Genomic DNA, 17,985 nt, shown 5'->3' on the forward strand with positions numbered 1-17,985 from the left:
CTTCCTCCAACTCCGGAAAATGCTCCAACATTGCCAGTGTGGAGTTCCACCTCGTTTCAACTTGTTGAATTAATTTTAGAGGTTCTTTACCGCTGTTGCGCTGGTAATTTTCAAACGCTTCATTCGCTGAAGTACTTTTCTTGAAGTGAGCACCTATTATTTTAACTTTATCAGTTACTTGTTCTACTTCAGGAATGCGCAATCCTTCTTTTACAATTAAATTAATTGTGTGAGCCATACATCCAAAATGCTTCCAACCTAACTTATTAATTATAGCACTTTTTATATTACTAGCATTATCCGAAACAGCTAGCAATATTTTGTTGTTAATTTTCCAATCACTTATGATTTGTTGTATCGCCGCACCAAAGTTTTTAGCTGTTTGATTTTGTTTTAGTTGGGATGACGATGAAAGTACAGTTGATCTCCTTTTTGCACGGTTAACTGGGACAGTAAATTACTCGTGTAAAAAAAAACCGTGCAAAACAAATCAAATTTTTATATAAAACTCACTATTGGGACCAAATTAAGAAAAAAATCGTGCAAAAAATAGAAAACGTGTAAAAAATATATAATTTTACATGAAAATCTATCTATTCGTACAGTGAGAATTTTCACTGTTGTTGTTGTTATAGACTTTTCTGGTATTGTATGTATGTACATATTACTGTTAGAAGGAACAAACAAAAACTATTCTGGGAATGGTAAAAAAATAATACATTTCAAAGTTTCGTTATTAATCACTGTGTCTTCTTTTTTCTTACTTCTTCATACAGCTTAATTTTTTTGTTTACGTATTGAAATTGTTGCAACATTTTCACTGGCTTTCGAATCTAAGATTTGTATTTTTTAGTGTAAACCTAATTTAGAATTTATTAAATTCTATTACAGCAATAGATTTGTGACGTATTGACTTAAGGAATTTTGATTTTATTCCAAAAAATTATACAATTAAAATAAAAAATCCGTGTAAAAAAAGTAAAACCGTGTAAAAATGGTAACTGGGAAGTGTTCAGAAACACCGTGTAAAAAAAAACCGTGCAAAAATAAACCGTGTAAAAAGGAGATAAACTGTATTGACGTCAGTTCAAAATTTTCGAAGACATAATGTGCTGTTACAGCAATGAAACTAAACGTGTTCCGCGATGTCCAACAATCAGTGGTGATGCAAACTTTTTCTCCACATTTTGCGGCGCTGGCGTGATTTCCGACTGCAAAAACATTTTCACAATACCAATTTGATAATAACTTCAAAATTATATTACCATTTCCAATCGAACAGTAGGATGCCTCCGCTCCATATGTTTTTTTAAATTTGATGTTGACGTTTTATATGATATTTTGGATTTACAAATATCACATTTTGCGAAAACAGCATCCACCTCTTTAAAAAATTGCCACACATAACTAGTCTTGGTTCTTTTTGACACAGACATCTTTAATTTTTATTAAATATAAGCAAACTGATTTGTAACCGTTTCGTACAAAAATTAATGTAAATGATCCGTTATTTTTTAGGACGCACATTTTTAAAGTCACAATAAATATATTCTCTGAAGGTTTTTTCAATATAAGGATACTCAATAGAAACTATTTAAAGGAAACGAAAACATACTCTTAAAAATATATCGTTACTTATAAAATACTTCTTATAAGGTTTTTTTAAATTACTATATAAATTGATGCAATTTTAAGATTAAAAGTTTTATAATTGGCTTTACTACCGCATTGAGGTTTCTGTAATCAATTTAATTTGTACATAAGTATTACCCGTTTAAAGCTAAATTAACTTTTTATATGTTAACCAATTTTTACTTATCTAAAATTGAAGAGAATTCATAGCTTTAATTAATATGAATTCATCACAGCCGCAATTTTGTATGTTACATTGTGAATGCTGTTTTGCAACAGTCCCAATTTTTCATGTGATACTGTGACTGCTACTTTGTCACAGTCGCAATTTTTTTATATTCCACGGTGAATGCTATTTTGTCACAGTCGCAATTTTTCATCTGATACTGTGACTGCTACTTTGTTCGTTAATTCCTGTCACTGCTACTTTAGGAAACTTGTCACAGCTGTGACCAGTGATTTTTAAGTAGCAGTGACATAGTCACAGGTACTTAAATATTTGCCATCTGTATTAAATTCTCTATACGTTTGGCCAATCGATGACATCTATTAGTTGCTAGTGTACAAAAATGTGTTTACACATCAAACGCATGAAATATACGACTTTTATGCGTAAGCAGACACATACGACACATAGTTATGTAGTTTCAGTTTGACAAACTTAAATTTTGGATATACGTTGTAGTAAAATTTTCTTGTGATTGTTTTGTGCTCATCCGAATCCATACTGATGACATGTTTCGATTTTCTGTTTCTGTTGTGGCAGTAAAAATAATTTTCCATCTGGACACGTTCTAGTTAAATACACATGAATACACATAATCGAAGCAATTATTATTAATTACAGATTATAGTTATTAAAAAATTAAAAATATAGATATAAAAGGCGAATAACATTTTTTGTTCCAGCTTATATAACAAAACTGACGCTTATATACATATATAAACGTAGGAGTGAGGCTAGGGTAGTTTTCATACCGAAGGAGGTAAGAACAACCCAACCTACTCGAAAGAGATCAGGACTATAAGTCTAACATCCTTCCCTCTGAAGACACTGGAGAAAATCCTCGATAAGCATTTCAGGGAGGCAGCGTCACATAGATACACCCCACAAGGAGGAGTGTCATCTCCGCTCTTATGGTGAACAACTTATTAAGCATTTTGACGACAAAGTTCCCAAGATATGGGAATCTCGCGTATGCGGATGACATTGCCATCTTGATAACGGGAAAGTAACTTCACCCTGTCAGCAGTATATAATAATCACCAACACTCTCAATATTGTCAAAAAATGGGCAACGCAATGCGGGAAAGACAGACTTGCTGGTATCCACTAGGAAGTATACAACACATCCAAGGAAGCTCCACACAATCCACATATCGGAAGCCAATGAAAAATATTCATCGCTCTGTATAACGGGATCTTAAGAACTATCTCAATTAAATCTGTCGCCTATAGATCTGTTTGCCTAAAACTGCGCGGCAAAATCGTAGGACGAAGCTTTTGGCAGGTGAATCATGTGATCCTTCGGACACAGCTCAATTGTGAATGGCAGTCTTGTAGGTAACGACTATCTGGTCCCATTCTTCAACTGGGAAATAAGTTTAAGGTAAACTTGGAAAGGGAGGGTTAGCGTAAGGGCACTGCAACTTCACGCAACACCTTAAACATCAATATGGATGGCTCGAAAATGGATGATAGAGTTGGTGCTGGGGTATAGGCATAAAACAAACTTTCAATATTTCAGGCGGAAGGGTTTGCTATTGGGAAAGCCACGGAGCCACCCTCTAACGCACCAACTCGATTCCCTAAAATTAACGTCTACGTAGACCGCCAAGCACCAAACAAGACAATAACCTCCTTTCGAATCCCTGCCAAAAGCGTTTTGAGAAGCAGGGAAGCAGTGGAGAGTTTCGCCAGGAATATGTGGCTACACTTTGGCAAACCCATGCATTGGCTGAACGACGATATAAACAGCTGCATGACAAAGATAATAAAAACGTGCTGGAAGAATCTACCGGGATGCAAGATCGCAAAGGTCATATGCAAAAAGTTAGAAGTAGATAGGATCCAAAAAGCGGATAATATGCTTTTTTACTTATATTTTAAGATCGAGAAAATAAATTATTTGGTCCAATACTATATATATATATGTTTACACATTTAAATACATATTTTACAATTGTTTCGTGTACATATTAATTTGTACTCAAATGGAATGATAGGAAATGTAAATTTGAAAAACTCTTAATTAAAAAAAAAAAACATTCTCTTTTGTATACTTCTGTTTTTACATTCAATTCGTTTTAGTCGACGCATTTTCAACTGTAATTGAAAATTGTAAAATTAATTTCACCTTAAAGCACTAAACTTTAGAATTTTTTTTTTACATAATTCAAAAGGAACCAGTATTTGTGGAATGTATTGGTGGAAAATAGCCCACGTGCTCCAGGCTGATTTTGAGTTTTTGTACTCGATGGGAAATTGAAATTTTGAAAACTGCATGGATTCTTTACCTTTCCATTTGTCAAGATTTTGAGTTTATGAGTTCCAATTGCATTTGAGCAACACAAAACGTGTTGCTGCTTCTCCAACCTTACACATGGGGCTCTTTTTTCAAGCTGGAGACATATATAAGTTTTTTATGGCAGAAGTTTCTGGAATGAACCGGACTTATGAGAATTATCTAGCTGATCCCGGTACAAGTACAAATCGGACATTTTTTTATAAAAAGGGTCAATTATTTGAAGAAGTCGAATGCCGCATCTTTTTTTTTGAAATTTTGAAGCAATCCATCGCTAGCGTAAAAAAACGTTTTCTCCTTGAATCTTTAATGCAGGTTTTTTGGCTTTTTCGTCAACCATTATTTTTTTACGGATTGTCTATTTTAGTTTGTTCTGGTATCATTTTCTTTACAATATGTAGCACTTACTAGCCAGTTCTTATTTCGTATAAGGATAAACCAATGATAAGCAGCTTAATAAAAATCTTCGCACTTATGTTTTCTCCTAGTGATACCAAATGTTATAAAAAAATGAGGACTTTGACAGCGCTCTCTCAAATAAAAGATTTTCGTATCTTCCCTGCAAGTCAGGTAGCGAAAAAAAGCTAGGGAGCGATACTAGCAGTTTCAATGAAAGTTTCTATGCGATTCTTATAGGTGAATTGACAAAAGTACCAGAAAATCTTGTGTACGTGTGATCGTTCATCCTTTCACGCACATTACATTCATCATTTAACGATGTGTATATGCCTCGTGCACAATTCAGAGAATGTTCTTGGTACAATCACGGATGAAAAACCCAAACCTGCGAACGAAAACTACATGTGCACTTTCAGTACTATTCTTGGTACAATCACTGATGAAACACCCAAAATTGCGAACGAAAACTCCATGTGTACATTCAGTACCGTGACATACAAAAGACCTGAAATTATGCCCGCTATTTTCGGTTATATCTACCAAAATCCCCAATGAGAATTTAATAACATAACCATTCATTATATTTGATATTTATTGAAACTATCATGCCATTTAGGTTTTTATTATTAAATTTACTACACTATATACATATGTAGGTATATAGTATTGAACAGTTGAACAAATTTTGCTATTTGTCGAAGGCTGGAGGAAGAGCGGCAAATGTCAAATACCCCGTGTGGCCTGGAAGTGTAAGCAGCGCACATGATGTGACTTTTTTGGTTTCTTTAGGAGTTTTTGTAAGATCTGTTTTTTATGAATTTAAGTAGTACTAGATTCATCCAATTTTTGGGAGGAGGGTTTCTATAAAATATAAAGAAAAACTTTAATTTTTACAACATAAACGATGGTCAAATTCTTTATACTTTAGTAATTATTATTCTAGCACGGGAACCGATCCAGTATTAACATCCATGCTCTTGCTCTAGTATTCCCATTGAACTAATATCGGTGAATGGCGATACAACAACGTTATGATTCCTTAATACAAGGTGAAAATGAATCAGAAAAAATATTCTAATTATACATACAAGAAGATCACACACACTCACTTAAATTTACCCTCTTATTTCTGTGTTTTAGTTGTTAATGGTACGGTAATACGAGGTGCCGGTAAGTCCAAAAATGCTGCATCTGCTTTACCCTCTAGCTCATTGCCAAAACCCAGTTGACACACGTCGCGATGATAAACGGTTACAAAAGCACCTGGCACAATTCCGATTACTATGGCGCCGCGATCTGATTACACCGTTGGAAAGAGGACCTCCGGATTCAAAAATATATGGGGTAATAGGTACCGCAGACGCCTAGTTTTCGAGATATTCCGCTTTAAAGATAAAAAAATCAAAATTTTCAACTAGCTATTTCACACAATTTAATACACTTTAACACATTTTACGCACTTTTTCCACCTCAAATATATTAAATAAAACTGTAGGCGTTGCATTAAATGTACATTTTACTTTTATTATATAATTTTAACGTCAGAATTATATGTTTCAAAAATCACTTTTCACTCTCAAATTTATGTGTTTACAATTATGCGGAAAACGAGCGCTGCCACATTGTAGATACCATATATGTATAAATTCATCCATAAATTCCTCTTTTCGCGAAAATTCCTCTTTTTTGCCAAAATTCCTCTTCTTTTATTTAACAAAATAAATTTTAAAAAATCATATCGAGGACAGCCTGTTATTTTGCTAACACTTGTATTGGCTTGACCAGAAAGGAGTTCTACGCGATGAAACTTCGAACACACCTGGTTTTGGCTCGACCAGGGTAATTTTTTTTAAACGCGGCCGAAGGCCGCCAGTGCAGAAAGGAGTCCTACCCGAAAAAAAAACTTTGGACACCCCGGTTTTGGCTCGACCAGGGTTATTTTCTTAAAGCGCGGCCGAAGGCCGCCAGTGCACAAAGGAGTTCTACCCGAAAAAAACTTTGGACATCCCGGTTTTGGCTCGACCAGGGTTAATTTTTTAAAGCGCGGCCGAAGGCCGCCAGTGCAAAAAGGAGTTCTACCCAAAAAAAATCGGACACCCCTGGAAAGATTTTTTATATACAACCTTGATGCAGAAGAGAGTTCTACGACAAAAAACATGATATGCTAATAAATAAAACACAGTCATTAAAAAATCTATCATCTATGGTTTCTAACATGTGGCAACGCTCGTTTTCCACATAATTGTAAACACAGAAACCTTTTCAGCTATTAGTGTGCTAAGTGTTTTTTAAAATACGTAATTTTTGCTTAAAAAATCTTAAATAAATCTATATTTTGAATTAAATTGAATGTTAATAGTGTAATTTTCAATATGTGAAGTGAAAAATGTGAAAAAATAGTGTTACAGTGTGTGAAATTCCATGTGTAACTTATAGAAAAAATTGGACTTTTAAAAATGAATATTTTAAAAACTATAAGTCCAATCAAGAATATTTATATATATTCCTGCTCTGGAGAGCCTACTCTTTCATACGATAGCCCAGAGGAGTTGTCAACCCCGACCGCCAAAGTAATCGGAATCGTGCCAAGCACCTAAAACATGTCCTTCCAATTATTCACGAGTTTATTGCACTCGCGCTTCGTGAAGGTCAAATGTATGTAGATGACCAAATTGTTTAATTGCACGTAAAAAATTTGACATTCAACCTAATATCTGATGTGTAAATGATTTGTGTTCGATGTAGCAGCGTTTGCGTTCATAATTCTGGGTTTGCTTGCAGCACATACTTCCGTCCCTTCAAGAGTTCTACGCAGCCACCTTAAGTGACACTAATTAGGTTGCGTAAATTTAACGCGCCGTATGAGGTTTAAAATATCTGTATGGAAAATTAATTACAATTTAAGTACAGATAATATTATTATATTGAACAATTATTTACATATTGTAACGAAAATGGCACCAGAACAAACTAGATTTGACAATCGAAATCGATAACTTGCCAGATGTATCTAGACATCGATATTCGTAGTTGCAAGAATGTTCGAGTGGCGATGTATCGCTTACAATCGACTATATTAGGGCTGCCGAACTGGCAGCAAGACACAGTTCTGATAATTAAAAATGTGTGGTTCAATAATATAAACTCTAATTAAGCTGCAGATCACTGATATGATGATATAGCTCAAAACAAAACTTGTTCAAACACGAGAACTTCGGTTGCTTCCTTCTCTCATTCAGGGTGCTGAACGAAAGAAAAGTTTAGTGAAATGTTTATGCAAATTTTACCCTTTCTTACGCATGTGTGAAATACCCAAAACTGCGAACGAAAACTCGACGTGCACTTTCAGTACTGCGACCCACAAAAGCCCTGAAACAATATCCGCTATTTTCGGTTAGTTCTACCAAAATCCCAAATGAGAATTTAATAACAAAATCATTAATTATATTTCATATTTATTTAAAATATTATGCCATTTAGGTGTTTATTATTCGGCCCTATTCCCGTTGTCTTTTCGTTTTAACAGTCGTTTCTAAGTCGTCGTCGTTCTTATCGTCGTTTCGTTCCTAAATTGGTATTCTTGAAGTATATCGTAACGCCTGAGAAAAGTTATCGAAATTTGTCTACATATTTTATATAGTATACTTTAAGGCGCTCTTTTCCCATATAAAAATTTATTTCTTATGTAACGAGACACATTTTTAAAGCAGTCCTTAATGGATTTTATGCTATTCTCTATTGACTCTAAACAACGTTTTCACTGTAATTATTGTACTTACGTACAACAATCTTAGTCTTCCATCTTTATTTGACTTTTTAAAAGATGTAGTGGTGACATCTGCGTCCTCCTAACTTTCTTCTAAAATATGTTATACTTCCAGCGTCTCATGCTCCTTGCTTCTGGCTAATCCGACTACTCTATCTAGTGGTCCAGCCAAAGGAGACATGGGTATCTGTTTATTAACTCCTCGTCTTGTTGGAGTACTATTTTTTTCTTCGTTTTGAATTTTTAGACCTTTGATATCTTAAATATACTCTTAGATATAAAAATGCATTTTTATTAACGCCAACAATTTCCGACGCGAAAAAGCGGAAGAATGGATTTAGTTTTCTTTTTTTGAGAATTGGCTAAGCGTTATAGAGAAGCCAATAGAACGCACTATCCTGTAATTCAAACAGACAGGCAGCACTTATGGAGCAAACCTACGCTAAAATGTCCTTTTAATCATGCGCAATAGTGCCGCATCATTTTCTTAGGTGGAGAAATACTTAAATCCGCACAAACATATATTTTGTCCCCCTTGTTTCAAACTGCGTATTGTATTTCCAAATAAAAACAACAAAAATATATATTTGTATTGCCATTTTTGTCTAAAATTTGTCCTTTGAGTCGTTCAAAGAAGTGACCGCCTGGGATTTATTACAGCATCCCACGATTTCGGGGATAAAGTGAGTATGATAGGATAGAGGAGATCCTCCAGATTAAGAATATATATAATTGTAGCCGCACTTATAGTTTTCGAGATATTAGCGTTTAAATTTAAAAATTGTCTAATTTTAACACGTAATTTCTCGCTATATATTGAATTTTTCATTTATATATTGCACTTAATATGCACTTAATATGCACTTACACTTCACTACTTTCTTTCCATATATTTATTTAATATTAATTATTTTGAAATTTGCTTTAAATAAGCATTTTAATTTTTATTAAATTTTATCAATTCACACTAAACAAAAGGGTTGCATGCTGACGAAAATTAAGCATTGCCATATATAAAAAATTGTAAAATTAATCAAAATATATAGATATCAAGATATATATTCTTAAACTGGAGGATCTTTACTATCCAAGCACACACATTTTATCCCCGAAATCGTGGGGATAATTATTATTACTTAAAATTTAAACATTCCTTCAACTATTTTTTTCTTCGTTTTGAATTTTTAGACCTTTGATATCTTAAATATACTCTTAGATATAAAAATGCATTTTTATTAACGCCAACAATTTCCGACGCGAAAAAGCGGAAGAATGGATTTAGTTTTCTTTTTTTGAGAAAAAAATATCGAAATTTAAAGGATTTATCCCTTTTCTAAAGTCCTTGGCATATGCAGGATATTTTTCCATTTCAGAAATTAAAATTTCAAACTGTTTCCGATTTGGAATTTTCATCTTCACTTCAAATATTCCTTCAAACAACTGCGTCGTTTCTATGTCGCTCACAATTATAGCAACGACAAAAAACGAATGTTTCTATGTCGTTTCTATAGTCGTTTCAAATTGGGGAATCTCAATTTATTTTCGATAAATGTCGTTAACGCCAACAGGAATGGCAAATAGGCGTTCTTAAGTCGTTTTAAAACGATAACGACAACGGGAATAGGGGGGATTATATTTACTTTATAAATGTATTATCGAACTACACTATATACATATGTAAAACGTATTGAATAGTTGAACAATTTTTGCTATCTGGAGGAAGAGTGACAAATGTCAAATACCCCGAGCGGCCTGGAAGTGTAAGCTGTGCACATTATGTGAATACTCTTTTGGTTTCTTTAGGAGTTTTGGAAGATCTGTTCTTTCATTAATTTCACTAGTACTAGATTCATCCAATTTCTGGGTGGAGGGTTTCTATAAAATATAAAGTAAAATTTTAATTTTTACAACATTAAAGTTGGTAATAATTACCTTACGTTTTAGGAATTCTAAATACAGCACGGGCAACGTTCTAGTCATAACATCCATGCTCTTGCTGTAGTATTGAGTTCTGAGTTTTAGCTGCAAATGGCACGGCCAACTGAGGGGCCGGTAATTCTAAAAATGCTGCAACTGCTTTGCCCTCTAGCTCATTGGCAAAACCCAGTTTACACACGTCGCGATGATAAACGGTTACAAAAGCACCTAAACCATGTTGTTTCAGTCCTTCCCGGGCTTGTGCTGAGCAAAAGGTTTAATTGCACGTAAAAAAGTGACATTAAACTGTATATCTGGTGTGTAAATGATTTTTGTTCCATGTAGCAGCGTTTGCATCCATAGTTCTGGATTTGCGTGCAGCATATATTACATCGCTTCGAAAGTTCTACGCTGCTACCATAAGTGACATTAATAAGTTTGCGTACCTTTAACATGCCTTATGAGGTTTGAAATATCTGTATGGAAAATTTTAGAATTTAAGCAAGATAAGATTATTATATTCAACAATTATTTACGTATTCAATGGTTTCGCCCTTGATGTTGACCATTGTTGGCGTAGCTTCTATTGCGTGCTTCGAATTGACAATGCATGAAGTATTACTGTATCACCCTTTTCAATTCCATATTTTGGCTTTAGAAAACTTTTATTTTACGTTTTTAACATGCGTGCATCAATAATATAAACTTTTATTAGGCTGCAGATCACTGATTTAAATAAAACACGCAAAATAATATTTCCCAAGCAGATATGATATAGCTCAAAACAAAACTTGTTTAAACACGAGAACTTTGGTTGTTTTTTTCTATCATTCAGAGTGCTGAAAGAACAGTTGTGGTAAATGTTTATGCACATTTAGCCCTTTGTTGTATATGTGTGTATATGTTGGAGCTAAAATTCAAATTTTTATAATAGTTGACAATGATGCCACTACCGAAAAAAATAGATTGACCATTTTAGAAATAACTTTTGGGTATTTTACATTTTAGATATTATTTTTGAATGATCTATCTTATATCATAAATACTACCTTTACAATACTTAGATACTAATTATAAATAAGTAATAAAATAAAAACATGATCTTCATGCAACAAAATATATAAATTTATTAACATAAAATACATATGAAATAACAACAAACAAAAATAGTTTCACACTATTAAATATTAACTGTCATCGATTGGCTAAGCGTTATAGAGAAGCCAATAGAACGCACTATCCTGTAATTCAAACAGACAGGCAGCACTTATGGAGCAAACCTACGCTAAAATGTCCTTTTAATCATGCGCAATAGTGCCGCATCATTTTCTTAGGTGGAGAAATACTTAAATCCGCACAAACATATATTTTGTCCCCCTTGTTTCAAACTGCGTATTGTATTTCCAAATAAAAACAACAAAAATATATATTTGTATTGCCATTTTTGTCTAAAATTTGTCCTTTGAGTCGTTCAAAGAAGTGACCGCCTGGGATTTATTACAGCATCCCACGATTTCGGGGATAAAGTGAGTATGATAGGATAGAGGAGATCCTCCAGATTAAGAATATATATAATTGTAGCCGCACTTATAGTTTTCGAGATATTAGCGTTTAAATTTAAAAATTGTCTAATTTTAACACGTAATTTCTCGCTATATATTGAATTTTTCATTTATATATTGCACTTAATATGCACTTAATATGCACTTACACTTCACTACTTTCTTTCCATATATTTATTTAATATTAATTATTTTGAAATTTGCTTTAAATAAGCATTTTAATTTTTATTAAATTTTATCAATTCACACTAAACAAAAGGGTTGCATGCTGACGAAAATTAAGCATTGCCATATATAAAAAATTGTAAAATTAATCAAAATATATAGATATCAAGATATATATTCTTAAACTGGAGGATCTTTACTATCCAAGCACACACATTTTATCCCCGAAATCGTGGGGATAATTATTATTACTTAAAATTTAAACATTCCTTCAACTCGCATTGCTACCAACCGACAATGCGAGATCATGGAATTCGATTTGGGGAAGAATTAGATAGTTTCATGTTATGTCATCGTTGATAGCGGGTTAATCTTGGCGAATACATATCGATTGTAATAATAAGTGTAGTCGGGCTATAATTTTAACTATCGATTGTGATAATCAAGTAATATCATATATATTATCATTGTAAACATATTTTGAATTATTTAACAAAAATGGCAGCAGGACCTATAGCTGAAAGAAATCAAGGCAAGTACGACCTCATTGTTACTTATAGAAAATAATTGGAAATTTAAATTTCAGATGCTACTATTTATGTTGGAGGTCTCGATGACAAAGTTTCAGAGACATTGCTTTGGGAGCTTTTTGTTCAAGCTGGACCGGTAGGTAAGGATTTCTTAGTAAACTAATAGAATAATGCAGTTTGCCGGAAAAACGACGGTGCATTCCTAGTTGTATATCTACATCGAAATGATACCCAAATATTTATACGTATATTAATCGAGTTAATTTAATAAAAATCAAAACATGCTTATATATTACGAATGAAGTAGCTCCCTGAGCCCAAATAAGTAACCTATTATCGCAGCTTTTGTCGTTCTTTCAAAAAATAGGAGATACCTTTTGTTCACATACGGAAAAACAGGAATGAGTAGTAGCTATATAACTATAGGCACACCCTTGTTTGATCGGTCACCGTGTTTTTAAAGCGCATTTGAAAGCCGCCTTTGCTGTCATAAATACTTCCCCTTAAAATATCATTAGGTAATTTTCACCAAAAATCTATACAAATATTCTAGATATATAGTAAAATCGGACTACTAGAAAAAAATCTGAATATGATTTGTTGTTATAGTTTCCCTCGTCCAACCCCAATATTCCACTTATAAGAATAATCCATATATATCTAATTTCATGTCACGTTGTTTGTCCGGGATTGGCGACTAAATTACTGAACCGATAGCATAGTTTATATTTAAAATTTTAATAGCAATGTTCATTCGCATGCTCATTCTGTCAAGCGATAATTTGAATTGAAATCTATATATCTTAATAAAACTTCGTACACTTTACTATTAGCAATATGAGATTGTATTGTAGATAAGCAAAACCGGGCAAATGCAAAAAATAAATAAAAATTAAGAAAAAAAGGAGACTTTTGTAACAGATGTCCCCAATCACGGAAGGACATTAGGATTTACACATTTTTGGGAAAATGTTCGTCTGTTCTTAGCTCAAAATCGGACCTCTGCAACAACTAAATAATAGTAATTAAAAAAAAACTCTATCAAATTAATTATTAATTAAAGTTAACCAGAAAATCCACGCCATGCGTGGCCCGGCCACTAGTATCATATAAAACAAAACTTATATATTCTGTGCAACATGTTGCGAGAGTATAAAAATCATATAGTTAAATAGCAAATTAGCAACCAATTTAATACAGTTATTTTTTTACAGCTATACAACACCCATTATAACTAGAACAAAAACGTATAATGTCTCCTCCAGTAAGCCGTACACAGATTAAAATAACGTTGACTTATCCTTCCTTCCAAGCTTTCTTAACCCAGTTGTAATTAGTTTGAACGTAAAAATAGCGAATTCGTAAGGCATTAGTATTTTGACCATTGCAAATACACTCCGCTCCCAACTTTAACATCATATATAGTATACAGGCTGAGGTAATTCCTATCTAAGATTATATGCTCACTTAATTTGGCTGAGATATTTCACATATTAACCCCTTGACGTATCAATTATCGCAACGAAATTCGCTTCCAACTGTTCGCACACAACTTGCACTAAACAAAACAGTTTTGATGTTTACGAACAGTCGCAAAAAAAAACGAAATGTCAATGCATGTAATAAAACTATTTATTTTAGAATATATGTTGTGCACGGAACTAACGGGAAAATATCAATTCTCTTTTCATCAAATGTACACTTCTACACACCACGAGCCAGACTCGTGATAATCATGTTAGGCGCAGAAATTGTACCACGTCAAGGGGTTAAGTGGAAAATCCTATAATTAGCTATATGAGAGCTCATTCTTCATCTTCTCTTAATTGGTCCCTTATGTACATATATATTATAAAGTGAAGGAATAAGAGGAATTCAAAATTGAGTTATATGGGAAGTTGTCGTGGTTGTGAACCGATTTCATTTCCATTTTACACACGTGTCATCAGGGTGTGAAGAAAATATTATATACCGAATTTCATTGAGATCGGTCGAGTTGTTCCTGAGATATGCTTTTTGAGCCATAAGTGGGTGACGTCACGCCCATTTTCCATTTTGTAAATAATCTGAGTGCAGCTTCCATCTGTCATTTCTTATGTAAAATTTAGTGTTTCTAACGTTTTTCGTTAGTGAGTTAACTCGATTTTAGTAATTTTCAACATAACCTTTGTATGGGAGGTGGGCGTGGTTCTTATCCGATTTCTTTCATTGTAGGACTGTATAAGGAAATGGCTAAAAGAAAGACAGCAGAAAGTTTGGTTTATACATTTTTTTTTGGTTTGCAAGATATATTTCATACAAAAAACATATTGGGGGCGGGGCCACGCACACTTAAAAAAATTACATCCAAATTTTACTTTCATAACCTTATTTATGGCGTAGTTATGACACTATGTGTTTTCGCCATTTTGTGGGCGTGGCAGTGGACCGATTTTGCCCATCTTCGAAAGCAACCTCCTCAGGGTGCCAAGGAATATGTGTTCTAAGTTTCATTAAGATATCTCAATTTCTACTCAAGTTACAGCTTGCACAGACGGACGGACGGACGGACAGACAGACATTCGGATTTGAACTTCTCTCGTCATCCAGATCATTTATATATGTATAACCTCATATCTAACTCTTTTATTTCTGGATGATACAAACAACCGTTATGTGAACAAAACTATAATACTCTGTGCAACATGTTGCGAGGTGATAAAAACACTAATTCACAAAAAAACACAAATCACGTTAATCTTAATTAATTTCAAAAGTTAAAATAAATATCTTTAACTACAAAATGCATTAAAAATAATCTTAATTCGCTAACCTGAACAGTTACCAGAACAATTTGAAGTGCGTTGTTGCTGCGAATTTTTTTTAAAAAAGTTCTGATGTGCTTTGAAATGTACGTGTTCATGCATTTAACTCTATTTTTAGAAAGTACAGTTAGTTTTTTAAGAAATCCCGGTTGAACAATTTAGAAGTCATCGGTATACATTTTGACAAAAAATGGTGAGATGGATTTTTTGATTTTTGGCCTATGGGCGGAACCACTGTGGGGCATAGACCAAGGTTAGTTTATAAAATGTTTATGTTTGCACTTGCTGGCTATACGTTTTTACTCCGGCGTTGTAGTAATACTTTTGTTCACATAATGGTGCTTGTATTACCTAAAACTAAACGAGTTGGAAAGAGGTTTTTGAGTACTGTAAGGTACTTACGTATTAATGCCACCGCTGCAAAAATTAAATAGTTAAAAAGTGCAACTTTCAGGGTAAAATGGGATGAGGATATCCTCTAGATTAAAAATATATTAAATTAAAGGCGCAGGATAGTTATAGTTTCGAGATGTTTGCGTTTAAAATTTAGTATATGTTTACGCGTAATTTTTCGATTAACATTGAATTTATAAATAATCAGAAGTTAACGTCGAAATCGTGGCATGGTATACTAAAGTGAAGTCGAAAAATTGTTTAATTCCGAACATGACCTAGTAATTAAGAGTTAATGTTTTCCTTATATGCAAATATGGGTAAAACCGGGTAATTACTTCTTATAGCATGATCATTTTACCTCTGTTTCTGCATATTTAACACTTGATTTACTGAACCCATCAATTTGAAAATTTGCTTACAAATTTTTAACATAATAGTATTTTTTAATTATTAGGGCACAGCCAAGGTGGATTTTACATACATATAAAATGTATTAAAGATAAAATTGAATAAAAAACTATAGTTTTTTATAAATAATATACAAAAAAATCGCATTTTACATACCCGTCAAAATGACGGGTTTCGTGTCCGAAATCTAATGTTAATATACTGAAATTATTTAATATAGCACTCTGTCCAATTACGAATGATACGATTATCCAATTGTCAGACATAAGGCATCGCAAAAACTTACGTCTTCGGTGCCGTAAATCAGAAGTTAGTGTGGTGCTTAGCTGTTCCCTCTTCACTATACAATTTAGTGAATCTCACGTTTTTTTGTTATAAGATAACGCATTGTTAGGAGTTTTCAACGTAACCAAATTTTTATAAAAATGCATCCGTAATTTCACTTTTATACACATACATTGTACTAGCTCTCTCAGATATTATCTCATTCTTAACTGTGGGTTTGTGAAGAGTTAAAAATACGTTAAAATTCTTTCTGAGTAATGGAACAGAAAAAATTTTCATAAAAAGTAATGGAATATAAATTAAATTTTAAACCTGATAAGTTCTTTTGTTTTGTAATTTCAGTTAATGTTCATATGCCCAAGGATCGAGTAACTCAAATGCATCAAGGTTATGGATTCGTAGAATTCCTTAGCGAAGACGATGCTGATTATGCTATTAAAATAATGAATATGATAAAATTGTATGGAAAGCCCATACGCGTAAATAAAGCTTCTGCTCATCAAAAAAATTTGGATGTGGGCGCGAATATTTTCATCGGCAATTTGGATCCCGAAGTCGACGAAAAATTACTTTACGACACTTTTTCGGCATTTGGGGTTATTCTACAAACTCCAAAAATAATGCGGGACCTTGAAACTGGGAATTCAAAAGGTTTCGCGTTTATTAATTTTGCCAGCTTTGAAGCCTCGGACGCCGCTATGGATGCAATGAATGGGCAATATCTTTGTAATCGTCCTATATCGGTTTCTTATGCATTTAAAAAAGACTCTAAAGGAGAACGGCATGGATCAGCAGCTGAACGTTTGTTAGCAGCGCAGAATCCATCATCTCATGCTGATCGTCCTCATCAGTTGTTCGCAGACTCACCTGTTACAAATATGGTGACAGTTATTCCAGGGCAAATAATTCCTCCACCACCTCTTATGGCTCCTCCACCACCACCAGTGTCGTCAAATAATATGTTGCCTCCACCTCCACCTGTGCCACCTCCACAAGTAACAGGATTTCCCGCCGCAATACCACCCCCTCCTCTACCGCCACTTTCTACTGGTCAGCCACCATTGCCACCTCCAGTAGGTATTCCACCTCCGCCACGAATGTCTAGCTACGGTACATCACCTCATCCACCTTTTCCTAATGGTGTTCCCTCAGTGCCTCCCCGTGTTCCTCAACATAGTTGGAGACCACAAGGGTTTCCAACACCACCATTTGCACCGCGAACATTTAATGGGGACTCTTCCGCTGTGGGTTATCAATACTGATATTTAACAATATTTTTGTACATTCTAATAAGTGTTGTATTTCTCATTGCTAGAATTAAAAAACAAATTTGGAGTTCTTATCATATTTTTTTATTTAAAATTGAATTTCCTAATACTACAGAAATATTGTTACCATTAAAGGGCTTTTTCGGTAATGCAAACGGCGCAGTATGCTTATGTTACATGGGTTTTGTCAATATTTTTTTCTATGTAAAAATTATTTTTTTTATATCAATCTTTTTTCTGTCTTATATACTACGTTTATGCTTCATTTCTACTATAATCATATTATGCACGGGTAAGTTCAACCCACATGCATAAACAATTTTTCACC

General features: G+C 33.7%; 2 protein-coding genes and 1 long non-coding RNA gene across 7 annotated transcripts in view; 1 reads left to right on the forward strand and 2 right to left on the reverse strand.

The window, feature by feature from the left end:
• The window catches only part of LOC105220339 (beta-parvin), a 289,141-nt gene that overhangs the window by 111,919 nt on the left and 159,237 nt on the right, over positions 1-17,985 (reverse strand). The gene's annotated exons all lie outside the window — the stretch shown is intronic.
• On the reverse strand, positions 1,742-11,285 carry LOC105219885 (uncharacterized). 5 transcript variants are annotated; one of them, XR_008471562.1, is made up of 7 exons: positions 10,776-11,285; positions 10,255-10,715; positions 7,497-10,197; positions 7,345-7,433; positions 5,666-5,940; positions 5,480-5,594; positions 1,742-5,417 (listed from the first exon to the last, which is right to left on the reverse strand). It is a non-coding gene; the product is annotated as an uncharacterized LOC105219885 (long non-coding RNA). The 5 variants fall into 5 exon arrangements; XR_008471561.1 differs by having other exon boundaries at positions 7,264-7,433; XR_008471559.1 differs by having other exon boundaries at positions 7,081-7,433.
• LOC105219884 (splicing factor 3B subunit 4) lies at positions 12,204-17,731 on the forward strand. Its single transcript, XM_011196236.3, has 3 exons — positions 12,204-12,498; positions 12,553-12,636; positions 16,732-17,731. The coding sequence occupies exons 1-3, from the start codon at positions 12,465-12,467 to the stop codon at positions 17,649-17,651; spliced, it is 1,038 nt and encodes a 345-aa protein (XP_011194538.1). The 5' UTR covers positions 12,204-12,464; the 3' UTR covers positions 17,652-17,731.

This window comes from Zeugodacus cucurbitae, chromosome 5, assembly GCF_028554725.1.
Source record: "Zeugodacus cucurbitae isolate PBARC_wt_2022May chromosome 5, idZeuCucr1.2, whole genome shotgun sequence".
Taxonomy (NCBI): Eukaryota; Metazoa; Arthropoda; class Insecta; order Diptera; family Tephritidae; genus Zeugodacus; species Zeugodacus cucurbitae.

Coding starts and splice junctions, on each gene's coding strand:
- LOC105219884 (XM_011196236.3), top strand. CDS start 12,465: ATGGCAGCAGGACCTATAGCTGAAAGAAATCAAG. Junction 12,499..12,552: donor TATAGCTGAAAGAAATCAAG/GCAAGTACGACC, acceptor TTTAAATTTCAG/ATGCTACTATTTATGTTGGA. Junction 12,637..16,731: donor TGTTCAAGCTGGACCGGTAG/GTAAGGATTTCT, acceptor TTGTAATTTCAG/TTAATGTTCATATGCCCAAG.